The 27,269-nt window shown below is 35.9% G+C and overlaps 3 protein-coding genes across 6 annotated transcripts in view; 1 reads left to right on the top strand and 2 right to left on the bottom strand.

Moving 5' to 3' along the window:
• Positions 1-26,923, bottom strand: part of LOC119074772 (voltage-dependent calcium channel type A subunit alpha-1) — a 99,700-nt gene extending 72,777 nt beyond the window's left edge. For all 3 annotated transcript variants that reach the window (XM_037181046.1, XM_037181045.1, XM_037181044.1), the window contains exon 1: positions 26,730-26,923. In XM_037181046.1, the coding sequence (XP_037036941.1) occupies positions 26,730-26,923 (194 nt within the window). The remainder of the gene's footprint in view (positions 1-26,729) is intronic.
• LOC119074777 lies at positions 7,983-9,394 on the top strand. The gene is made up of 2 exons (XM_037181052.1): positions 7,983-8,067; positions 8,121-9,394. Exons 1-2 carry the CDS (start codon positions 8,014-8,016, stop codon positions 9,162-9,164), a joined length of 1,098 nt encoding a protein of 365 aa, XP_037036947.1. The 5' UTR covers positions 7,983-8,013; the 3' UTR covers positions 9,165-9,394.
• On the bottom strand, positions 15,120-17,200 carry LOC119074774. 2 transcript variants are annotated; one of them, XM_037181047.1, is made up of 3 exons: positions 16,958-17,200; positions 15,259-16,900; positions 15,120-15,177 (listed from the first exon to the last, which is right to left on the bottom strand). In XM_037181047.1, the coding sequence occupies exons 1-2, from the start codon at positions 16,958-16,960 to the stop codon at positions 15,260-15,262; spliced, it is 1,644 nt and encodes a 547-aa protein (XP_037036942.1). In that variant the 5' UTR covers positions 16,961-17,200; the 3' UTR covers positions 15,120-15,177; position 15,259. The 2 variants fall into 2 exon arrangements, with proteins under 2 accessions (XP_037036942.1, XP_037036943.1); XM_037181048.1 differs by having other exon boundaries at positions 15,259-16,897; positions 16,958-17,156.
• Positions 26,924-27,269: the final 346 nt, after the last annotated feature.

Genomic DNA, 27,269 nt, shown 5'->3' on the forward strand with positions numbered 1-27,269 from the left:
GCGTGTAATAAGCCAGATAATATCTAAGTATGCACCGAGTAGAACAAGTCAGAAAAACTAAAAACGTACAAGTCAGCAACCTTTAATTCAATTCTTTTTTACTTGTATATACTTTTGTCACCCCCATCATATTAGAACACGTTACAGCATTTACGATTGTGTATTCTAAGAATGTCGAAATTGTGCCATCACAGTAAAAACAGGCATGATTATTATAGAACAATCAATTTTTCGATTAACAGCCACAACAATTATGCTAGGAATGAATGAAGAGCTTTTTCATGTTATAGTACACCACAAAACATTAAGAAGATTGATTTTATCGCTGCACAAAATTTATGAAATTTCATACTCGCATCGATTTTGTCAGAGCGAGTACACACAAAGCAGAATTTTTCCGTAACAAAATTCGCAAATAACATGAATAAAATGTACAATTCAGATATGTTGTAAAATTCATAGATTTCATTCCATTTCAAAAGAACCTACCGTCAATAATTCCGAATCGAAGCTTTTATTTGTTTCACTCGAATTCACTGGAATTTTAAGGTTTTTCATTGGAACTTTGACACTGTTTCCATGAGTTTCACTCGAATTAGGTTTTCCATTTGGAATTCGGTTGATAATTACTTCACTGTTTTTCGGTATTGATGTATCGAAAATTGTAAGATCGTAAAATTAATAATAGAAAAACACTCGGCCATATTGGTTACTCCGAAGAAACCGCACTCATTTGTCCGTTTATACAGTCGTCCATTTGCACAAATTTAGCTTATTTCACTCGCACTACACGTATGACTTCTTTCCGCTTGGTTATTTGTTAAATTTTTTGATTAATTTCCCAATTTTCCTGTGATAAACTACAAAAAGACTTTGACAAGCAAATGGTTTTTAAGAGCGCGCGTATTTCGCTCGCTGAACACGTCCGTATGAATGGCGCTGAAAACGATGAAAATTGTGGCCCACCCCTTCAGAAATAGACATTCTCAATTCGACAAATTTTTCTCTCTCACACACAATTTTCCGGCTATTTTCTCTGATGGAGTGTGGTGTGTGTGTTATCGCGTGTATGAATGTAGAAGTCATGAGGGTGGTTGTTATGGGTATATATGCTACACGCACAATTTTTTTTAGTGAGGGACATTGCTTTGATCGGTTTCACATTTTCTGTATTTTATCTACTGTAATGTCATAATATTCACAATTTGATGACACTTTTATAATCAAAATGAGCTAGATTTAAACACGTCATTCTCAGAACGTCAGTTTATGAACTGAAAATTTCGATAAAATGTTTCATTTTCTTTTATAATTTCTCATTTATTCACGGCGAACTTCGATAATTTTACATTTATTCACTGAAAATTGGCAGATTCTTGACAGTGTACTAGATCTGAGATTTGTTTGTGGGTAATATGAATATTTGACGGTGTCATGGCGTGTTGATGTTTCAGTTCGAGTTTTTAAATTCGTTTTTAATTGTGATTATGACATTCCGGTAGATAAAACCTTGTTCCTAACACGGTAGTAAATGGGGGTTCTGCGCACATGATGTGTTGCCGAACTCGCTTCGCTCGTATCTCACATATATTGCGACAATTAATTAATTTTGGTCTGGCATAGCAAAATGTAAATGGTAAAATTCAATTCAATTCATTTATTTAACGTCACCTAGTGCAGTCGATGATATCAAAAAATACATAAATAGAGGAAATTAGAATAGAGGAAGAACAATTATACAAATCAATCTACGATGTAGTCAGGTACAGGCTTGAGCGTAGCGCGGCTGCCAGGTCAACAAAATAAAACAAAAAATAAAAAATAGGTAAAAACAAAATGACAATGAGTTGGAGAAACATCACAGTGGAATAAGGCTACGCCGAAAAAATTTCTATCAGAAATCGTAAACGATTTTTCACAACCACAAGTGAAAAAAATGCAATATTGTCACCGCAGATACAACGCAATAAACTAACTCGGCATTAGATGATTTTAAGTCTTCGCCGATAATAACTTTATTAGGGGTATTCCCGACCCGACTTAATTTTTTTATACTCGAGTATAAAAATATGAAAGTATAAAAAAATAAGATTTTGACAGACTTTGTATGAAGTTGAAAAATAATCAAAATTCTGACTCGACGGATTTTGGTCAAACAAACTGTCTTTGTGTAGCGCGTGATCTCAGGAGTCCGGAAAGGTAACTAGTTTTTCAATCGGATAAATATCTGCCGAGCGATAAGACTTTAAAAACACGATGTGTGGAACATGCAAAAACAACTTTTTCCAAAGTCTTATCGCTCGGCAAATATTTATCCGATTGAAAAACTAGTTACCTTTCCGGACTCCTGAGATCACGCGCTACACAAAGACAGTTTGTTTGACCAAAATCCGTCGAGTCAGAATTTTGATTATTTTTCAACTTCATACAAAGTCTGTCAAAATCTTATTTTTTTATACTTTCATATTTTTATACTCGAGTATAAAAAAATAAAGTCGGGTCGGGAATATCCCTATTATTTTGGTGAAGAAACAACTCGACCCTTACTATGGGAAAATCAAAACATGTGCATTATCAGAATGTATTTGTGTAGCAGCTGTTGTGTGTATGGAGTAAAATGGAAATGAAAATCTCTCTCTCAAAAATTCTACCGGCCCGCAATATATTTTCACTCTCTCCGAACAGGTGACGTCTTTTTTTATCATATCAAAAGAAATACATGAAGATAATGGAACAACCAAAAAATGTATGACAAAAAAATAACCTTGCGTCAATTTCCATTGTTGTTTTGTCATAATAAAAGACAACCAACAACGATAGATGGTGACGATCAGGGTTGACAAAAAAATCAACTATCAGTTTATCGGAATAAATTATTTTGTTTGGAAATTGTATACAATGCATCTTTGAAAAGTTTTCGACACACTGTATCAGCGTGTGTGTTAGAATTGGTGTGTAGCTTATAAATAGGGAGTATTTTCACTCAACCCGTAAACATTTTCCCAATGAAAAAAATAACGAAGAAAATTCAATATATGGACACCGTTATAGGGGAAAATTCAATTCAGAAAATGTTCTTTCATTGCCATTTTGTTTAGGAAATGTATGATCAGGATAGATGTATGTAACACACTACAAACATGAGTGATCGTAGAAACAGCTGCCAAATAAATTAAACTACTTTGCAAAGTATATAAACACTGAAGAAAAGGTGCGGGAAATTATTAAAAAAAGCTTAGCCTTTCGTTTATTTTTCTAGTGTTTTCGTAAAATTATTGTAATTAGACCCGTACGAAGTACTGGGGTCTTATAGGTTTACGCATACGTTTGTAACACGTCGAATTGGACTCCCTGAGTAAGGGGAAACCTATTGTGGTTGTCCAGAGATGCCAAATCAGCAAGTAAAAAAATGTCCGTCTGTCCGTCCGTCCGTCTGTCTGTCTGCACGATAACTTGAGTAAAACGCATCCGATTTTGAAAATTCTTTTTTTTCCCGTTTGGTAATGTCAAAAGACAGGCTAAGTTCGAAGATGAGTGATTTTGGATCGACCCCTCCCGAGCTGTGGCCCAATAAGTGCTTTACGGTTTTTCGAAGATATCTCCGGACATTTAAACGTTAAACTTGTAAGTGATACGTCAAATAAAAGGTATTTACAATACCGATCGACAAAAAAAAAGTTTATGGAAATCGGATGACCGACTCGTGAGTTAGACCCCTTGGTGTGGAACAGGCACAGGGCGGCCAGCAGTTTTTGCTTGTAGGTCGGCCACATTTGAACATATTTCGTCTGTTTTAGCTTTATTAGATAGGTATTGACCGTACACATCAGGGAAAAATTTTTTTATGAAATTATGTTCTCCGGAGCGTGAGCTAGGTCTCTTGGAGTGAGCTCTTATCTGGCTACTCGGAAGTACAGTGAACGTGGTGTATTTTGACAATATCTCGAGTAAATTTTGACCGAATTTCATGAATTTTTTTTGTTTGAAAGGTATTAACGAATGTAAAGCGTCGGTACTATTTCCGGTCTCCTAACAAAATGGCTGCCGGCGGCCATATTGGATTTTAGTAAAATAGAAATATCTTGGGAAAAATGATACTTAGAGAGTTTCTGTTAACATGGAAATAATTTATTATGTGTGTGGGGTTTCAGGGATTCCATATACGGACATCTATATATACCTATATACAGCTATATTGAGCTATATACAGGCATATAGAGCTATATAATAGCATATATTTATCTGTGAAATGTTTATTTATAGTGAAATATAGTTAAATATAGCGGTATATAGCTGTTTAAATAGGAATTTATGAAATTTGACTTCGTACGGGGCTGTCTATATTGCCTCCGGCAATTTAATTGTATATGATAACAAGGCAAAGAGTGGATAATGTAAGTGATTTAAAAGGAAGAATAGTTTTTCAGCAGAGAAGAAAATGAAGTAAGAGAAATGAAGAGTTTCACATTAAAGGCTTTTGATACGAATAAGTGTTTCGTACGGGTCGGCGTTAGCTATGTTTTTCTAAATGTCATTGCAAAATTGCCATTAAGGCTGCTATTGGTATTAATGGTATCAAAATACTACTCTATTTGACGTGTAAAAATATCTATTACCCTGCTAGGTGCTTTGGTTAGGAGAAAGAAATATCTGGCATAAAGCGCTAAAAACGCTAAAATTGATAAAAAATTTCCTCACTTTTCATCTAAAAGTAGTCCAATTTCATTAGGGATTTGAAAGATCTCTCCGAGATGTAAGACATAGAATGAAATTGAAAGAAGTTGTAAATAATTTATCTATCAGCGGATCAGAGAAAATATGGATCCCGACTTTCATTTTTGAAATTTTGCCATCATTTTCTTGTGACTAACGATTCTAAATTCACTTGAAAGTATAGTGATCCTTGGATGTTTCTGTACTCTTTTTAAGATGGCCTCATAGTCGTCCTTTTTCCAGCTGTTTTGCCCAAGGCTTGGTGAGGTCACCCTAGGTTTTGCCTCAGCTTTCCAGCCGTTTGACAATCGGAATTAAAACAATGCAAAAATCATCTAAACAATAGAAACGTCACCCTAACCGCAGGTAAAAAGTACGAATGTGAATTCAGACTTAAGCTATCAAAAACGCGCTAGTTTCATTATAAACTGGTGGAATACATAATAAATTGCACAATCAATCAATTGAAGATGTGTAAGGTAAAGTATCGCGGTTCGACAGAATTTTGAAAATCTGAGTTTCAACTCGATTGTTTCCGTGTCTTGGAAGATTTGTACCCGGAAATTGTTTTGGATCATAGGAACAATTAATTTTGTACGAAACTAGCCTAATTATGTTAATTTTAGAATATTTGTTAGGCCATAATTATGTAGAGCAAACGGAGCGTAAAAGTAGTAAGTGAAAATGAAGGCTTATATTGGGAAACGATGCGAATATCGCGCACTACAATTTATATTATGACAAATGCTATTCGCAGTCAACTGCCAATTGTCAATAATGATGCTATTCGCAGTTCATTTCATTTCATTTATTTCAGTTTCAAGGTGATTACAAATACAAAAAACATCTGCGTAGCTCTAGTGTGACGAAGTCAATTCGAAAGAGCTACGAAAAGTTGACTGCCAATATTCAATATTGATACTATTCGCAGTTTCCTGCGCATAGACAATATTAATGCTATTCGCAGATTAATGGTGCCTTCACATTGATAAGAAATGATTTTGCGCAACGCAATCAATGTGAAGGCACCACGGCAGAGTAAAGTTAACCAGACAGGAGTGGACGTTTGACAAGAGACCTGAACAATCTAGTAGCCCTATATTTTTTGCGAACAAAATTTTTCAATTTATGTCAGTGTTCATTTGAGTTCATTTTCATCCAGTGTATTAGGTCCCTTATTTGACGTTTCGAAAATGAACCGCTCCTGCCTGGTTTATTTTACTCTGCCGTGGAAGGCACCATTAGTCTGCGAATAGCGTTAAGACTCAATTTGCCAAAACTTCGAACAAGTTGTATGAAAAAACAGGAAAACAAGCCATCGAGCGATTTTAAGAGGGTATACAGTAATTGAATCGGGGGACCCTCCTGAGTCATTTGCAACAAAAAAAATCTTCGAAGTAATTATGTTTTCACGCCAGAAATCATGAAAAAATGGTCTGCACGACCAAAATAGTTTTTGTTGCATATCACCAACAATACATGATGCATTTATCTGAAATTATGGTGGTTGGCAGAGGTGTTGAGGGCGCACATGTTGGCCTTTAAAATATTTCGAAATTTTTCGTGTATGGTGGTGCAGTAGCTATTGGTAAAAGAGATAAACAATCCCTAGTTTTACAGTTTGTACATGTAACCAACAGTCTCCAAGGCCTATACAATGGATACTCAGTTTCTTTCGTTACATTTTTTAAAATATATAAAGAGTATAAATATATAGAGTAAATATATATACTTCACAAATTAACGAACAAATCTAAATTTGTGACTGAACGAATTTTCTTTGTTTTGATATAAGTAACAAACCGACAAACTTTCCAACTTGTTCTACTTTAATTTTAGAAGATTTTTTAGTTATTTACAATTTTTCAAATTTGTACCTGCAAATACCATCAATATTGACTATTGGCAGTTGACTGCGAAGAGTCACTTTGTTATATTATTGAAATTTAACATCGAGGTTTGCCGAAATATCCCCTTAAATGTCATTAAGATATCCAAACATATCCAAAAACGGGACGACAAAATCTCAAAGACATTTTTGGTGAAGCGGAGAATGAGAATGGTTCGGCTACTCGAAAATTTTCAGTTTTTAATTTTTCGCCACTTTAAGTTGTTCCAGACCATAGTCTGAAAAGTGGTTTTTCGGTATCTGAGGACGTCTAGAATTTCTTTCACGCTCCGCAGTACCGACCATCCCTAGTATACGTACATATAGTTATAGTACCCATTTTCAATACACAAATCGAAGATTTCTCTGTTATGTCCTGTGACATAGTGTTAGTAAATCTAATGTGTGCCTTGATATATTTTCGCTAAGCTACGTTTCAAATGCTTTTAATATAGGTACTCAGAAGGTGAGAATTTGCCGGTACCATATTTACCGACTATCGTTTATTGGTAAATTGAAAATCAGTGAAAATGTATTTACAATTTCAATTTCAATTTAGTTTATTCATTTAGAACAAAGAAAGATCGCGCCTTCTACAAATGCTCATTAGATAATATAGAATCAGAAAACATACAAAGAAAAAACTGATTAAATAGAAGAAACCATTATTCGTATGGTTTAGCTTGACGTCTATACTTTACACCGACATCTAACAATATTAGAATTAGACATGGCATTAACGTGGCAAGTATTATTATTTGACGACAGGTTTTTTTGTGCGTCGCGGTTTTTTGCCGAACTAACAGAAGAGAAATAATATTTGGTTGGAAAGTAAACAAAAAACTCGAGAGACAAACATTTCTTGTGACAAAAACACCATCGTTTAAAGGTATGGTTTCAGTTTAATTAGCATCAGCTGTTCCAACAATGAGATATTTGTTCCACTTTATTTTCAACTGATCTAATCGACAAATATCAATTTGTCCGAAGAAGAAGTAACTAACTAAACGCAAAACTGTCCAATGTCAAAGCGAACTTGTTGAAAATACAGGGAACACTACTGGACGGCCATCCTTTGCCTGTTGAAGAAAGAAAAATTCATATTCACCAAATGAAGATTCGGAAAAAGACTACAACAATCTGGAGTCACAGGGCAGCCTTTGAGAAGACATGATTATCAAAAATTGTGAAAAGGACAATGCAGCACACCAAATAATTATAAGAAAACTAAATTTATTGTAGTTATTCGTTTTTTTTTGTCTATTCCCGCATCTTCCAATCAAAACTAAGTCATGCTCACCGTTTTTAGCAGTAAGTTTCCCTCCGCTATTAAATTTCAAATAAAACTCGGAGCCTTTGCGTAACCCAGCCAGAGTTTAACCTACGTCCGGTTTAAAGTAATATATACAATAATGAAGCTCTTGAAATTATTGCTGGTATTTGGATTGATTGGGTTGTTTTGCAAGGTATTGAAAAACATTTTAAAGTATCACATTTCGATTAATGGAAAAATTTGTAGACCGTAGATGCTGGTGAAAATGTTGAAACTACAGAACAGGTCAGTTTCAGCGTGGTAAAAATTTGGCAAAGCTACCATAGACAAGCCTGTCCATGTACATGTCCGGTCGAAGATGCACCCTGGGCTAAAGGCGTTGAGGGACATTACAACGGAGTGAAAGGAGCAACTGATAAATTCTGTGGTAAAGCGAAGGACATAGGCGATGTCGCAGTGCGATCATTGGGAGAATTCATAGAGAAATTGATTTATTTCACCGATTCCAATTCAACAATTGTCACAACGAGCTCCACAGGAATTTTAAATTCGTTGAGCAAATGCATCAATCTGAACCGGAGCGGTATGAATATCATTGTTGAATTCAACAAAGTTTATCTATCCATCGTCGACGATTTTGTCAACGTCGCTAAATCATTAACTGATTATATTGGTGATGAACTAATATGTTCCTTTACGGATGCTATTAGAGCTCTTGGTCGCGAATTTTCAAATTATATGAACGCGTTCCTTAAAAGTTGTCGTCTATTCGGATGTAGAAAGAAAATTGATTACGAATGTGTACTGAAAAGATTACAGACACTGATGAACATCGTGGCACTCATTAACGAAACACTCCTAAACAAATGTGAGAAAGCTACTCAGCAAGTGCACGAATCAGTCATGGTTTTCGATATGCTTTATTGTTACATGGCAATTACAGTTCAGGGAGTATATAGTTGTGCTCTAGATGTGCTGAACGAACGAGACATTGTTGTATCACAAACTGTTAAGTCGTCCACTTTATCATTTGAGTATGCGCTTGTACAAGTTACAGAAGCTATTTGTAGCGTCACTTTGCCGTTAGGAGATAGTATTAAAGAACTGCTAACCGCTTTCGTTAACATAACCATGGCTTTAAATTCGACGCTAAAAAGCATCTTTGGACTAGTGGGTAGCGTTGGATTAACGGTTGGAGATATAACCAAAAACTTATTGAAAGGTGTCACAACCACCTCAACGGTTACGCAAGAACGAACTAACATCTTGAAGGGTGTGGTTCGAAATTGAAATGACTAAACGTTCCATCTAAAATGAATTGCAGAAGAAGCCTTTGTACCATGAAAATATGTTTTATTCGCTAAACCCTGTAAACCCTGTGGGTAAAACTTTTTCCGTGACATTTAAATACTTCTGTGTACTTAAGTTAAAATCTACAAGTTTTGATCGTTAAAAGTTTACCTTTCTTTACAAAAAAAATGAATTTCATCAATAAATTTTAGGCTCTGCCAACAACTTTACACCCAGTTTTTTTTTTCTTTTGTTTAAACAGCCATCGTTTACACTGAATGACTTAGAAAGAAATATTGCAAAAAATGCATTGTCCCATTGACATGGTCAGTTAACGAACAATGGCCAATTTTGTTGGGAAAATTGAACATTTCGCCAAGGTAAATATAGTGAGGAGGTAATGCCATATATAGCCGAATCAGAAGTGCGGTATCACGAAAGTTCGACACAAACGCCATCTCATCCCTTCGTTGAAAGCAAAAAATGGAATAGAAAGTCGGGCCATCTGTTGTGAGATAGCGAAAATATTTTTGTGAAATACAAGTAAATCGTAGTCAACCATTTTAAAAAAAGATGTCATTGGCATCGAACTTATGTGCTAGGCCGCGCGTCTGAATGGCATTACCTCCACGCGTCTGAATGGCATTACCTCCTCACTATATTTACCTTGCATTTAACTTCGTAATCAACTAGGTCCCACCTTTTGGGTCCCTTGACTGACTGATTTTACTCAATAGATTCTTGTAATTGTAACAAAAATATCAAACACCGTGAAGTTATTCCCACATTTTCAAACAAGGAATGCTTAAGTCTTATTGTCTCTAAATGGACGCTGTAAGGATGGCATATTTCTTGCTTAAATGCTTGAATTGATTCTTGCTTGAATTAAGGCCCTTTTCGTAATGTTCACTCTTTGAAATAAATCTGCTGAAAATTTGTTTATGATTAAGGAATAGTATGTTACATTGGATGCTGCGGAGGTAGTTCATTACATGAGGGATCAATTTTGTGATACGAGTTGAACTCACATATGGGATTTTGAGCAACAAGCTTTGGAAACGGTTTTTTTTGACAAGTGTAGAGAGCCGAAGGCGAGGTATGCAACAACACGAGTCAAAATAACCGTTTCCAAAGCGAGTTGCTTAAGTTCACGAAATCACAAAATTGATTCCGAGTGTAATGAACTACCAAGCAGCATCCAATGTATGCTGTTTTATTGCCTATTCACCCGGAATATTGTTGTTACGAGTACATTTTTCCACCCAAGGACCTGACAGTTCAAAACCAAAAGTGTTCAAGAAGACACTAGCAGATTCTTGAATATCATAAGATTATTCTTAAATTATGTATAATTTGACAACATTTATGTCGCGCTATTTCATTCACTGCCCGACTAATAATAAACATAAAAAATACCGATCCAACAAAACCAACAAAACAATCTGTTGTTGCATTGAAACGTTTATAAACGAATCTAGTCTGCTCATGAAATCGGCTCACACCTCTTCATAACATTAATAACGAAAGTATCACTAGGAACACTACTGTTTTGATGACATGTTGACAAACTCAAAGCTGTATACTTTGGGGATGCCTCCTCAAAGTATACATCCTTGGACAAACTACTTCGACTGTTTTGTTTTTGTGAAGTGCTAGATTCATATTTTGCGTAATATTTGTCAATTTTGTTAGTGTTACAATAAATTTTGCTGTGAGTGAGGTGAAGTCACTTTTAAAAAAAAAAAAAATTCGAAAGTTCTTAATGAATTTGCTTATGCTCAAAACAAACGAAGCATTGAAAACGTGTTTTGGTCCTATTTTTCATGACGAAATTTTCGAAACTGTCAAATGAAGTTAGAACTTTTTCTATTCAAAATCGCAACTGCTGCATCTGTCAATGAAAACTAGGACCAAAACACGTTTTTAATGCCTCGTTTGTTTTGAGATTGGTGTGCACTTAATTCAAGTGACAAAGTTTGTGAAATCAAAACTAAAATAACATCGCGAGTATTGTTTCGATTTCAATCCTAAAGCATATTTCATGTGATACATTTTTTCTGATAAGTAATGAAAATCTGCTGGTATGTAATGAATTTTCATATGAATATTCCTTCACTTGCGATGTAATGAAAAAGTTCCCGTAACGACCGCTTTCCGCGGGTGGGAAATGTACGTGTAACAACAATATTCCGGGTGGATAGGCAATAAGTTCGTAAACTTCACACTCGTTAAAATTTTGTTTTCTATTATAGACACCAAGAAATCACGCAGAAAATTCTTTTCGGAATAAATCTTAGATTATTACTTCAGTATTTTCCTTAAACGAACTTAACCCAAACTACCAATCCTCATCGAATAAAAACGTTTTTGGAAATCCGTTAAGAAATACGCGAACTATTGTGTTAACAAACGGCGCGACAAAAATTCTTTTGAAAATTTCTCTATGATCATCGTTCGTAGCGTTCGTAACGCTAATGCTCAAAACAAACGAGGCATTCAAAACGTGTTTTGGTCCTAGTTTTCATTGACAGATGCTGCAGTCGCAATTTTGAATAGAAAAAGTGTCCTTCATTTGACAGTTTCGAAAATTTCGTCATGAAAAATTGGGCCAAAACACCAAGGCTGTATACTTTGGGGAGGTAAGACGACGAGAATCATCAGAGTAGGTGAATTTTTGTATGAAATCGGCCATTTTATCGTCAACTGTGGTGTGTAACCCGCGTATCTGTAATTGCGTGACCTCCCCAAAGTATACAGCCTTGCCAAACACGTTTTCAATGCATCGTTTGTTTTGAGCATAAGAATTCATAACTTGACAGGTGCATGTATAAAATCCCATAAGAACTGTCAAGTTACAAATTCTTAAAGTTACGAATGTTTCGAGAATCGGCGTCCAGGAGTTTCATTCCCCGTAGAATAAAACAAAGTTTTTCGAGGGGTGAACCACTAATTTTTTCGTAGGATTATTTGGATTATTTGGTGATTATTTCAGAGTGGTTCACCCCTCGAAGTTCTTGGAAATCCATTGAGAATCAATCAAGTTACCGTGCATGTTAATTATTAGCAAGGAATGAATACAGTGTGACAAATATTTAAATGTAAGGTCACTGACCGTGATTTATGAACGCGAAAACCGGACCATGATTTGCGTAAGTAAATTTACAAGTAAAATAAATTATACCGCAAATCACGATTCTCTTGGACCTTGACCTTGAATCCTTCAGATTTTGGAATACATCCAAATATCGGTCTCCGTTAAACTTCATATAAAATACCACAATTCACTGTCACCATAACGCAAATCTCGATGCAATTAAAACTTGGATAGGTCTTGGTTCCTTAGTTCAAATAACAACTCCTTTGGTCTTGATCACCTATCTGTAGTTCAGACCAGAAATAATTTCACCCACACAGTCAAAAGAATTTCTGGTCTGAACCACAGATAGGTAGGTGATCGAGACCAATCGAGGTGTTATTTGCACTCAGGAGGTCCAAACGGCAGACCTGATCTCTACACTTTCATTGTCATATATTCGAGTTGGTTACCTCTCCACACAGACGAACGGAGGTGTGTTGCATATTCAGGGCACCGAGACCTATCCAACGCACTATGTCACCATCCATGTACATGACGTCTGTTCCCTAGTGATTAATTACGAATCCAATAGTCAATAGTTAGCCACTACTCCTGGACATCAAAGGATTCCAAAAAAAAATTACGCTTAAAGTTAAAAATTGTCACAATACCACAAATCACGGTCAGTGACCTGATTTAAGGTTTTTGGCACAGCTCTGCTTCTAGCATTAACATAAGAAATATTCGGAAGCTCATGCAATCAAAATGAACCTTGCATTTTCTCGTAAAGGTTGTCTTGTTGTTAATAAAAACACACAAACACAACAGAAAAATTAAAAAATTTTGCAACAATTTATATTAACCTATATTTACCTATAAATAAACATTTTACTAATAAATATGCTAGTATATAGCTCAAAAGAACTATCTACACCGTTATATAGCTCAATATAGCTGTATATATTTATAAATAGATATCCATATTTGGGATGCTTGAAACACCCCACACACATAACCAATCACTTCCCACTGATCAGTAGCTTTGTAAGTATCATTTTCACCGATTTCTATTGTTTTTACAAAAATCCAAAATGGCGGCCGACGGCCATTTTTTTTAGGAGGTAGAAAGTAGTACGGCTGCTTTACATTCCATAATACCTTTCAAACAAAAAAAAAATTCATGAAATTCGGTCAAAGTTTACTCGAGATATTAACAAAAAACACCACCTTCACTGTACGGCCGAGTAGCCACATATAAGCTCACTCCAAGAGACCTAGCTCACGCTCCAGTAAACCGAATTCCATGAACTCCCTGATTGGTACGGTCAATACCTATCTAAAAAAGCAAAATCCATCTAAATCCGTTCAAATTTGGCCAACCTACAAGCAAAAACGGCTTGCCGCCCTGTATCTAGTTCACACCAAGCGGTCTAACTAACGAGTCGATCATCCGATTTCCATTAACTTTTTTTTTGTCGATCGGTATTGTAAATACCTTTTATTTGACGTATCACTTACATGTGTAGCCTTTGAATGGCCGCAGATATCTTCGGAAAATGTTAAATCACTTATGGGGCCCCAGCTCGGGAGGGGTCGACCCAAAATCGCTCATCTTCGAACTTAGCCTCACTATTTCGAACATAGGCAAACACTTTGCCCTTACCGTCTGCTTCGAATTCCATCAATTACACACGGCATCGTAATCCTATTAGCCCCTTGTACTTCGTACGGGGCTAATGAATGTTAGAGACAGTGCTATGTTTTTGGACATTTGTTCATGCCATTTCCAATCAAAGTAAGTGAAAATCGCAATCTTCCAAACAGCTTTGATACAAAAGTGTGATTTTTTATGAGAGCAAAGCAGTAATGAGTCCATTAAAATTTTATGTTTTCAGTAAATCAACAACAGTTGCGCTACTAGTGTCGCGATTGATGGTATTTCATATTAAATCGACGAATCGATAGTCTGTGGTATTCGAAACTTTATCCAAAATTCCCACAAAATTCTCCACAAATTTGCAAAATTTTTCAAAAAATAACTTCTACACACCTTCAAAGTCAAATTAATAGCTTTATTCACTTTAAATTGCACTATAACAGACAAAAGAACGCAAAGACTTGCAAAATGTGCTGAAAATGAAGCGTAAATTTTTGCAAATTTTTGTGAATTTTTGTGAATTTTTGCAAATTTTGCGAATTAATTCTACATAATAGGCCCTGCTTTATACTGCCGAACGAAGTGGCCTACAATCCGCGAAATTGCCTAAAATCAATCGTCCAAAATAGGTACACAAATAACCATTCCTTACATGTAAATTTACATCAGGAAACCACTGTAAAAGCTTTCGAAAGTGGCTTATTATACACCTAGGCAAAACAAGAAATTTGGTTTAGGTGTCAAAAGCATGTAATAGTATTTTACATGCTACATGCGTCGAAAGCCGTACTTTTCATGTTTTATGCACTTCTTTCGACGCCCTCAGCATGTAAAATCCAATACATAACTCGGGATAAAAGTTGAAAAGACTCGTTTTCGTGTGTTGATTGACCTCGGCTTCGCCTCGGATCAACAAAATTCATACGGGAACTCAACTTTTTATCTCTTGTATGAGAAAATACATCGAACATCGATTGTGTGAAAAAGGACATTCTCATCGCACTGGAAACCACTGGAATCAACATGTTCTGGTACTTGGATTGCAATGCGTTGCTGCCAACCATCACGTACAGAGTGACAAGACTGTGTCAGGCGGTTTCTGAAAGATGAATATTTTCTGCTTTATGGTCCTACTTCTGCAGCAGGTAGAACCTTAATTCCTTTTTTATTCCCGTTCATTGATCCAACAGTCAAGTCCATAATTGAGAAAGAAAACGAAGCGTTTTTATGGTTCAGCAAATAAGATTTAATTTATTCGATTTGTTATTCCTATTTTTCAACTTTACAATAATTCATTCACGACCGCGGCCGCCATAATCACATCGGACGAAAATACTTGACTCGACAATTTACTTTTCAACTTTACAATAATTCATTCACGACCGCGGCCGCCATAATCATATCGGACGAAAATAATTGACTCGACAATTTATCGCGCAAAAAATTCATATAGCCAACAACAACTTTACCGAGTTCATCACACCAAGGAATATGTCCGTACTTGTTCAGAAAAGCAACGAATTGCTCATTAGCCAGTATATCAGCATCACGTTCAATAGTCGAAACGATTTGATAATTTGGATCGGATGCTATTGCTTGTCGTTGTGCCGATGTAGCAGAAATACCGTCGCATCGTGAACAGGTGCAAACGGTTTTGCATTTTTCCAAGTACACCATCTGTCTCTTCTCCTTGGGTTCCAATAGAATATAGTCATAAATGGAGGCCAGCAGTTGTTCTCCTTTCTTAATCGGTCGAATTGTTATAAATACGAACAGGTCATTACGATCGCATTTCATCACATTTGGTGCACAGGACACTTTGAAAGATCTATTCCGTACGCCTATCAAACAGTGAGTGTACATACCTTTCATCTCATTGTTGACTTTGAAGAAACGTTTTGACCAGTTGGTATTGTTTTCGGTTATTTGATAATGTAGACAAAGGAGATGCATCAAAAATCGGCGATGCTTTTCGGTATGGAAGTACTCACTCACTTCGGGAACGTCCAATGCTAGGTGGTACATGTAATATAGGTTAGAAACGAATTGCGTGGAATTCACTGGTGGAAACCGAAGTTTGAGAAAATCACTGTATTGAGTTTTATCATCAGAAACGGGCCAGTCTACTGACTTATGGGCAAGAGTTTTCTGGACAAAATACATCAGCTCGTTCGCATTTTCAAACATATCGATGACTATAAGAATTATGCGCACCTCTTTCAAAACGACAGCATCATCAGCTTCTGAACCGCCGAATACCAGACCGCATTCACCATCATGTGCGGCATTATTTATACATTTCTCGTGACAGAACATCGCACGTGTACACCTGCTGCATGGTACCAGATTGGTGTTTATTTTCAGGCAGACGCTACACTTCAAATTGTGGCCCATCAGTGAGTAGGTAGCAAAGGCCTTTTCGACGATTATTGTTTTGCCAACGCCGATATCCTCTTTAGCGGTCGCTATAAAATTACCAATGTCATCCTCTTCGACATTTAACACATTTGCTACAGATGGATACGTCTTGTCCGGATCGTAGCTCAGCTTCGAGCCGATATCGTTGATTATCCGTTGATCTGCTATAGATGATAAACATTTAGCTTCACGGGCACTAAGCTTATCGGTTTTTTCATTCGGATAGTTTTCCTCTTTAGCTAGTCTGAGATCCACAAGGCATTCCCTATACATTTTCAGTTTGAGGAAGCAAGCGGATCGATTGGCATACGCTATGCCGACGAGATCCGAATTGGGGGGAGCCAGGCACAAACTGTCATTGTAGCATTGCATCGCTTTCACGAAGTCGCCATTCTTATACGATACGTTGCCGGCTTGGCGCCGTGCTATCGAATTAATGGGATTTTTCTCAACGGTTCGTGCTGCGCTGTCCATTTTTGTCATCTGAAAATTCATCTGCAGGAATTGTTTGTCCTGCGATGCGAACAAATCGCAGTACAAGTCCCCCTTCTCGGCGTCTTTTTTCCACATATTTTTTGCCAACAACTAGAAAGGAACCCGTTAAGAACGATTGAATCGAGAAACAATTGTTTTACAGCTTACCATAATTGGATATCAATAATTTCAACAAACGAGAACAGACGAATAAATTAGCGACTTCTGAGAGGATCTTTAAAACAATGTGACTCAGGTAGTTCGAAGTGTTCACACCAACGATAAGTCGACGAAATCAGTAAACGTTACAGGACTTTGAAAGAATGTGCTCCGGCCAGTTGAAAGTTTTCACAAGAAATAATGTCGGCCGATTGTGTCAGCTGTATTTGTACTTTGTACGCAATCTGTTCATCTCTTTCAGACCAGGTTATCATTGTTAAAAAGTGTTGCAATTACAATTCATTCTATTAGTCAGGGCGACCTTAGTTTATATGAAACTTAGTGGAATTGATTGCACAAATGTATCAAAGAAATATGAACGGATCGGTTATTCTTCCACAAGTCTAATACATTCGTCTAAAGTGAAATAATTTGGAATAAAATTTCCAATAGTGACCCCTGGTCTTTATAGAACAACCAAAAACAATGAAAGTGACGCAAGTCCCTAATTCCCTTGACTGTTAAGTCAAGGGTCTTATATCATAAAATACGTTCACTATGATCAATTTTGTGAAATGTATGAAATATTAGCAAAAAACGGAAAATACTGAAATGTACGTAGCGCTTGATAGCACGATAACTTGAGTAATTCTGAACCGATTTTCACAAATTTAGTTTCAATCGGCGAGGAATAAAATTCCAGAGGTCAAGTTCGCAGATGGGCAATATCAAAGTACTGATCTGGGAGTTATTCCCAAAAGACTTTTTTTCTGGTTTTTTGATAGCACGATAACTTGAAAAATCCGGAACCAATTTTAGTACTTTTGATTTTAATCGACGAAGGATGACATTTTTGAGGTCAAGTTCGTAGATGGTCAATGTTGGACTCATGATCTGGAAGTAATTCCCAAAAGCGTTTTTGTCTGGCTTTCGAATTTCACGATAACTCGAGAAATCCTTAACCATATTTGGAAATTCTTGTGAGGGATTCTTTTGAAAAGCCGTCTACCAAAATCGGACCTATTTCGCCTGGGATTGATATATACATGGTTTGAAAGGTCTTTGCCAGCAGACCTCAAAACAGGCCTCACACGGTCTCTAGACACACCTGGTTGCTGGTTGAACATCTCCGAAGTTGGTAAAAAGGGGATTTTTATCCGAATTTTTTGGCCGTTATAAACGATCGTCCCGGGCGAGAGTAGGCTCGTTGGAAAGCTGAGTTCAAGTAGTTTCGGGTCATGCCTAGTTTAATTTAATTCATTTATATATGTTTGCAAAAATCTGCTAGAAAAATTTTCAAAATCTGTGTGAACTTTAGACAGGTCTGGGCTGGTACTGATGACGCTTAATGTGAACCTAACATGCTAGTCGTAACATACATTGTCTAAGCTTTCCATCGATACCTCATTTGCAGTGCTGGTGATTGCCGACATAACAGAATTTTATGGTAGTACAACCGCTACTCGTAAAACTCGCCAGCAATCACCAGCACTGTAAATGAGGTATCAATGGAAAGCTTAGACAATGTATGTTACGACTAGCATGTTAGGTTCACATTAAGCGTCATCAGTATCATCCCAGACCTGTCTAAAGTTCACACAGATTTTGAAAATTTTTCTTGCAGATTTCTGCAAACATATATCAATGAATTAAATTAAACTAGGCATGACCCGAAACTACTTGAACTCAGCTTTCCAACGAGCCCACTCTCGCCCGGGACGATCGTTTATAACGGCCAAAAAATTCGGATAAAAATCCCCTTTTTACCAACTTCGGAGATGTTCAACCAGCAACCAGGTGTGGCTAGAGACCGTGTGAGGCCTGTTTTGAGGTCTACTGGCAAAGACCTTTCAAACCATGTATATATCAATCCCAGGCGAAATGGGTCCGATTTTGGTAGACGGCTTTTCAAAAGAATCCCTCTGTTTTATTCGACGAGGAATAAAGTTTTCGGGTTCAAGTTAGTAGATGGCCAATGTAGTACTAATGATCTTGAAGTAATTACCAAAAGCATTTTTGTCTGGTTTTTGATTACACGATAACTCGAAAAATCCTGAACCAGATGTGGGAATTTTTGGTTTATTCGACGAGGAATAACATTTTTGGGTCCAATTTCGTAAATGGACAATATGTGATCAATGATCCCTGAGTTATTCCCAGAAGCATTTTTGCCTATTTTCTCGATGGGATGATAACTTAAGTATGTCTAATCTGATTTTCGAATTTTTTTTCCTACTTTGAAGAATCAAATTTATGAGGTCTGCTTAATAGATGAACAAATTCGATCAGATAGATCTAGGAGTTATTCCCGAAAGAGTTTGTTTCATTTTATTAATTAAAGCAATATTACTTGAGGAAATCTGAAGCTTTTTTCTAATCAAATAATACATATTATGCACCACTGTTCAAATTTTCATTTGACGAGTGGGAGATCGTGATCCTATGCTAAAGGTACAATGATGGACTACAAATTTCACTGCGCATAAAATATGTCTTACGCGCATACGTTCATTACGTTCACTATGATCGATTTTGTGAAATGTATAAAATGTTAGCAAAAAACGGAAAATACTGAAATGTCTGTAGCGCTTGATGGCACGGTAACTTAAGTAATTCCGGAAATAATTTTCTGACTGTTTTTTGATGGCATGAAAACAGGGACTATTTTTGAGAAATTTTTTGAGAAATCGTTGAGAAATTTGAGAAATTTTCTTTGAGAAATTTGAGAAATTTTTGAGAAATTTATGAGAAATTTGAGAAATTTAAGAAATTTTTGAGAAATTTGAGAAATACATTTTGAGAAATTTGAAGAAATTTTGAGAAATCTTTGAGAAACCGATTTCTCAAAATATTCCCTGCACGAAAACTTGAGCAATCCTGAAACGATTTTGGAAATATTAGTTTTTAGAATTTTTTTCTCATTTCTTATTAGGACAACAACTGGGGTAGTTCTGACCCGATCTTAGAAATTTTCGTTTCCTTCATTGAAGAATCCAGTTCATCAAGGCTGGTTCACAGATCAGCAAATTCGATCTAATGTTCTGGGAGTTATTCCCAGAAGTTTTTTGTCCTGATTATTTGATGGTCGATGAGTATATACTTCTTGGTGACTGGGTGAATAAGATTCCTTGACTGAATAACGATAATAAATGAGTTGTCAATTCGAGATTATGAATTTTAAGCCACATTCATACTCGAAGACACAATGTACAAATTTCTGTTTAACAAGAGTTCAAAATGGGAAATATTCTCCATTTTTACTGATTTAATTCTTTGAAATAATATCTGTGGTCCCAGAAAATAAATTGTAATATCCTCCATCTGATTTCACTGAAATGCTCCGTTGATATCACAAAAAAATTATTTTCTTGTCTTCCAAGAGGTGTTCTGTTCGACCCTTGGGAATTTATCCTTCTACGAAGAGGAACAGAGAGGTGTTATACTTCGCCCTAACCGAACATATTTTTCTCCTTTTGCGAATATGAACGTCAAGGTGTTCTGTTCAACCCCAGGGAATTTCTTCTTTTACGAAGAGCTCGACACTTACATAAATTATCCTTTTACGAAGATTAAAGGTGATCTGTTCGATTAAATAGAAAAATAATAAATGTCAACTCTGATACTTTTCTATCAACTCTATTACGTTTGGAATCAGAACTACACAAGTTTTTGGGCTTATCACATCGTATATGAAATATATTTTTTTGGATATCAATTTTATGAGAAAAAACACTTTTAGTTTTTAAGGATATCAAAATTATTTTCGGGGGAGATCAGGCTGACAAGATAACAGAACTATTTTTCTAGGATGTCGTTAAAAATTCCAATTATTTTTTGGATGTTTGCCTACTTCCTACGGTATTGTCTCCTAATCTATGCCTGATTGGATTGTTTCTTTTAGGCTTATGCATTTAAAGCTATAAAATTTACATCCGTAGACACAATGGATAAATTTAATGTTTTACAGAAGAGTTAAAAATGTTTATTATTTTAAGATGTTCACTTCTGTGGTATTATCTCCTAACATATGCATTCAATTTCATTGTTTAGTTTTAGAGTTGTTTTGAGGATTATGTATTTTATGAATATATAGAAGCAGTCAAGGGACCTGACCCACCCAAGTGGTGGGGCCTAGTTTATACTGAAAATTTGTGAATGGTCTATAATGGTTGTTAGTGTTATTAAGGCTGACTGGATGTACCAGTCTTCTGCCTACTGTTGTTTCTGTGTGGAAAAACCAAAAAAAAAAATTTCTAAAATTTTCTTCTCATTTTTTTTTGTAAATGGACCTGCGTCACGGCCATTGTGCTAACGCGCGCTCATGCCTCCACTAATGAACATCGAACTTTCTACAACTTTCTATTTTCACACAAATGACCTTACAATAGACAATCGAACGAGTATGGATATATAAAACATTCTCGGTCCTTTTTCACTGAAATATGACTAGAACATTCTCGTATCACAGCGCAATCCAAATCGAGGCGTCTTCTTTTTTCCTCATATTCTGCTTATCAATGTCTTCTACTGGATCTACCAGTGCTAGCAACGGAGATGTTTTGCTGAACACTTTGTTCATTACTGGTTTGTCCTGGTGATTATTTACATAAACTGGCGTCACGTATAGCCATTTTGAATTTACCGTTTTATAGCTACAGTAACGATAGATTATCCACATCAATTTCATATCCCTACCTTAACATTTGTGCAGGAACTGCTGAACCATACATATCGTCATTAATCCAGTCGTCTGGCAAAAATTTACATAGTTCAATCTGGGAAACATTCTATTGTTAACAAAACTCACCAGCAACTCTGCACTTCACATTGTTTTAATAGGTAAGTGTAAATGTCGAATGTATGATAAGCTTGCCGATTGTGGTAACTATCTGAAATCCAGATACGCAAAAGCTGGTTGACATCAAGTTTTATGCGCTCACACATCATTGCCGTTGAAGAAGAAAGTGGGGGAAACCGGAAACCTTGTTCCAATGGGATCTTTCGTCGACTTTTGTTTATGAAACAGAATGGAGGAGAGCCAAAAAGGTAGAAGGAAATTTTCTGTATATTACCCCAAATATAGGAATTTCAACACTAAAATTAGAATTTTTTTTGTAGATTTCCCTATATCCCGTAACGGGAAATTATAAAATGAGAAAAAAAGTCAATTTTTTGAGGATTTTTCAATGCCGATAATGGGACCCTGAATTTAGAGACAAGAAGTCAATTGTCTGTAGATTTCCCAATCGCAAGGAGGGATGTTTCAATTTCGAAACAAGAAAATAATTTTCTACCATCGGGAAATGGATACATAAAATTAATAGAAAAAGACAATTTTTCAATCGTAATGCTTGACAGTTTGCTCTCTCACACGGAGTACTTTTTGTTGAGTTTAAACCATACTTAATGAATATCCATAATCATTGCAGCTGGTAGCAACTGTCAACCGAAAAAACCAATGATCTTTTTCTGATTCTTGCCATATAAAGGTTATGCTTGATTTACACTCAAGAAAAAGTACTCCATGAGAGAGCCGTTAACTCTTTAAACCACAAACCCAGGCGTGGTTTAGCTAAACGGGGACAAAATGGCGTAAGTGGGAATCAAGCATTACGCTACTGCAGTAATTAACAAGCTGTGGCTCAATGAATGTATTAGAAACTCTAGAGACTGTTACGACTGGGATTGTTTTTTCGCCCGTTTGCGAACTACAATTTGGCTATGTGCTATAATATTTTCAATTCGCTAGAGATTGATCGACATTTCCATATTAAACTCATCTCTTAAATATTGAAAATGTGGCCCTCGATGCACACATCACCCACTTATCGAAATCTATGAAGTGTCACGTCATCGATTCACAGATTGCTGGTGGGTGAAGTACCACTAATTACCACAATTGAAAATTCCATAGGCATAATTGACGTGCCTATATCGGTAAATAAATCTAGTGAATGTGCAAATGAACAAACACAAATAAAATCGCTGATTGACTACTGTGGAACGTTTAACAAAATAAAAACCTTGAAATATAAATCATTTTTATGGGCTGGATGTACAATGTACATGGTATCAACCAACCATAAATGTTTTCTGAAGCTTTTGAATAAAACCGTTTCATGAATACGTGAAACGAATTTTACTTTTTTATGGCTTGACGACAATTTTGTGATTTTTTGCTGCATATGGTAAAGTAACTTCCTTACAGAACAAAAACCAAAATGTGCACCTCTCGAAGACGAAACATAAATCACGGCCCTCGATTAATGCATGTTGAAAAAGCCTATAAAACAGCCCATAAAAGCATTTGTAAAAAATTCATAAGACTGCAAACATAAAATCTTGACTGCATGTCCTCTGTAATATATTGGTAGTGGCATAAAATTATCAAACTCTCAAAAATCCATTTTATTCGATTAAGTGATACGTTCGAAAATATAGGAATTTGAGCAGTATCTGCACGATTTTTTAAATACCAAAGAAATACGACAGTGAATCTTATTGCGTTTATAGATGAACGTCTAGCCTAAGTACGAAGTATCTACTGAACACGTCCATACATGTGCTCTTTTTGTCATTATCGCAATGTTGATAAGAGAACATCACTCTCATCGTGTTCAAAAAGTATTCTAAACATACTCCACATTCGAAACTGGTGCTTCGGTTTGTATCCACGATATTTCCCCTCACAGAATCGACATCGCAATGATGCCACCAAAAGCTTTCCAATCGCAAAGCTTTTCACAGAAAATAATCGCTTACATTCAGTCAACGTGGTGTATATACATCACGGGTGTACTTTACCATAAAAATTGTCGTAAAATACCATCGAGGCAATTGCCGAAGACAATTAAAAGTTACTATAACAGAAAATCGTTGTTGCCGAAAACTATAAACATTACTCGTTTAGGGCATCTATTTCTTTAATTAAATTAATAAAAATTTGATATTATTTAAAAAAAAAACCTTGGAACGAGCCGAACAATTCGTATGATCTGGAATTTCCAATTGTATCACAGAAATCGGTTAAATTTGCATTTAAAATGTTTGTCGATTTATTTGACTGGATCTGCGTTGGGTAATCAAAATTCCAGATCATAAGAATTGTTCGGCTCGTTCCAAGTTTTTTTTTACAATAAGAATCAGATTTTAATTAAATTAATTGGAGAACTAGACGCAAATGCGACTTTAATTCGCCACCCACCGGTTAAAAAAATATTTCGGTACATGTTGTGGTATTGTCGGTAATGAGCTCATTCAGAAAATTAAAAAACGATTCGATATTTTTGAACGACATTCAACAGGGCTGGTACAAAAATCAAAAATGTTCTAAGCAGCGACAATAAAAATTGTTCTAAGTTACACCCCTGTGATATACATGTAAATGAAACTTGTTGCACAATTCGTTAGCGTTATTATCTCGTCGTTTGTGTGCGCGAAAATTTGGCATTGATGTAGCTTTAATAGCGGTAAGGGTTCTGTAGAATTGTCAACTTTAAATTACAATATAAATTTTGGGAATGGTACTTCGGGGTGAAATACTTATTTAATGTGTAACCAAATTGATATGGGGTTATTATACACAGTGACTGCCATTGGAATGAGGTATGTAACAGACCCAGAAAATTATCTTCGAAATTTCAATATTTCCTTCATCGGAATGATGATATACCCTATGCTGTGTGACAAACTTTTTTCTTTGTATTAAAGTTGCTTTTAGTTAGAGAAGATGGCTGTGAGTGTATTGTTATTATCACTCAGCATCACAATGTGAAAATGTGCAAACTTTAGATGCGTCTATTCCATAAATCAATGCGTGAATCTCAGTGTAAAGTACTTTATTAGGCTTACGATCGATGTGTTTATGTGTATTATGAGCCTAAAAAAGAATTTTACACTCAATGTCATAAATAACCATTTTATTTAAAAATGTTCCAACCGTTCAGTTCGGTCTTTGTTATATTTTGTATAATAGGGAGAACGACACGAAATTAATTTTATTGCATTACGGTGAATATAGCGACATTAAACACTGTTGAATATAGCGAGCATTAATTCTGCCATAGTTTGGGCTATGCCTGACGTAATTATTATGTACCTAGGGTTCATAATCATATACATATGATACCAGACAATATTCGTAACATTCGTAATACCCGTAATATTCTCTTGTATATTACATTACACCACGACAGAGTAAAGTTAACCAGGCAAGAGCGCTACGTTGACTAAGGACCTGAATAATCTAGTACCTCTACATTTTTTGCGAACAAAATTTTTCATACAGTGTATTAGGTCCCTTACTTGACGTTTCGAAAATGAACCGCTACTGCCTGGTTTATTTTACTCTGCCGTGATTACACAGCCACTCTTGAATTTCATTCCGCACTAGTGTTTTGTGTAATATACGCGAGTGTATAACGCTGGCAATATTTACCGGTATCATAATGTATCAATTTTAAGCTTCCACTTTTTTAATTGATTTTCATTGAAAAACAAAATTGCAATATTGATGAATCGGCGAAAGGGTTCGAATTATGTTTCCGGTTTATTTTTTAATTAAGCTGTCAGCGGACTTACGTCGTTTAGCACTCCATTTACGAGTGAACAATTGAAGCTCCTCCCACTTTCCATTGTTAGAACGTAAACGCAGCCTTAACGTTACACATTGACGTTGATTTGTTGCGGTTTTTGACATTATTTGAAAATGTTATTCATGGGTTTGGCGAATAACCGTATATAAATTGGACAAACCACCCGGCTAACAATTATTGTGTATACTGTAAGTAGACTCTTTTTATCGTTATTAATGGAATAACGATATTGAAATGGTGGCAAGCAAATAGGTGAAGGGGTAGCATGGGATATTTGTTGAGGAATACGTCGATTACCTGAGTACTACTCCCTTTGGCCTGCCCCATGGGTAAGTTGATAATTACGTGTTAGTTTATCACCTGAGAAAATGATCTATTATTTTGATATTCAACTTTCGGTCGGATAGGGCAGTCACTAAAAATTCATTGGATACTTTCGTGTATTTGAGCAACCTGCTCCGATAACTCTTCGTTAAGATGACAACTGTAGTTGTAAAGTTACAAGTATACCTTAAAGCCTCGCCTTCGGCTCTTGTTGCTCAAGAGACAAGCTTATAAGTTTACTTAAATCACAAAGTTGTTACCTCATGTAATGAATTACTTACGCCACATCCACTGTAATCTACTATTCTATTTTGTGGTTGATCTACCGAGTTTTTATTTTTATTTTCTCATTTAATCATCTGTGAAGGCTGAAAGTGGTTCTCCTGGTCATATCCGTACGTATCATTTACAATTTCATAATTCGATACGATTTCTGTCTCATGTTATCGGTATACAATATGTATCGACTGGAAATACATTTGATGTGTGTTCAACGCCATCATCAATGCAATACATTACCAAACACGAATGTTTAAGTAGGTCATCCTTGACACAGTCAGTGGTCGAAAATTGCTTCTGTAAATTAAGTTCTGCACGTTCATTCTTGATATTCTAATGACACTGCGTTCCGATTTTATTTATATCAAGGGCCCCTCGCCGAGGGGAGAACGATTAGACGTATCGAGATGGCAGGTGTGAATACTTGATACATAAAGGTTAAAAGGACAATTCATAACTGGAATAATAAAATCCATTTTTATAGACTTACATAAGTAAGTCGTCTTACAAAATCATCGCAATCGACGCTCTATTCACGCAAATATCAAAACGAAATACTTATAAATCATATAATTTCCACTCACATAATATCGCCTAATTTCAGTCTCGTTTGTATAAGTGCACAGCTTTTATGATCACTGGTTGTGACAGCACGTCGTCGTCGTGGTGATACCCTCGCTTGAATTTGTCCTTCCTCCAATGATGTCACCAAACGCACCATTGGCGACGATCCACGTCGCCTAGTCGACATGTGTCGACCGGCTACACCACCCAGCATCCTAATTAAATAAATATAGAAAAAAAGAAGAAAAGTTTTTTTTAAATATTATTTTCGTATAGAATTAACGAAATAATAAAATAAATGTGATTGTCATGCAGTATTACATGTGCAGTACGTACGATTATGTATATGCTATTACATACGACAAATGGAAAAATGTGATAAAAATTATTATAAAATAAAAAATGTTTCCAATTGGATCAGAGTTTACATTCATTCTACATAGAAAACGTTGTATTTAATGAACAGATTTTTAATATTTTTTAATGGTTTTGTAGCAACAGTTGACTGGTTGAATAAATTATTCATTTGAATAAAACACAAACGCATTTCATTCTACTGT

This window comes from Bradysia coprophila, unplaced genomic scaffold (genome assembly GCF_014529535.1).
Source record: "Bradysia coprophila strain Holo2 unplaced genomic scaffold, BU_Bcop_v1 contig_151, whole genome shotgun sequence".
NCBI classification, from domain to species: domain Eukaryota; kingdom Metazoa; phylum Arthropoda; class Insecta; order Diptera; family Sciaridae; genus Bradysia; species Bradysia coprophila.

Coding starts and splice junctions, on each gene's coding strand:
- LOC119074777 (XM_037181052.1), top strand. CDS start 8,014: ATGAAGCTCTTGAAATTATTGCTGGTATTTGGATTGATTGGGTTGTTT. Junction 8,068..8,120: donor TGATTGGGTTGTTTTGCAAG/GTATTGAAAAAC, acceptor AAAAATTTGTAG/ACCGTAGATGCTGGTGAAAA.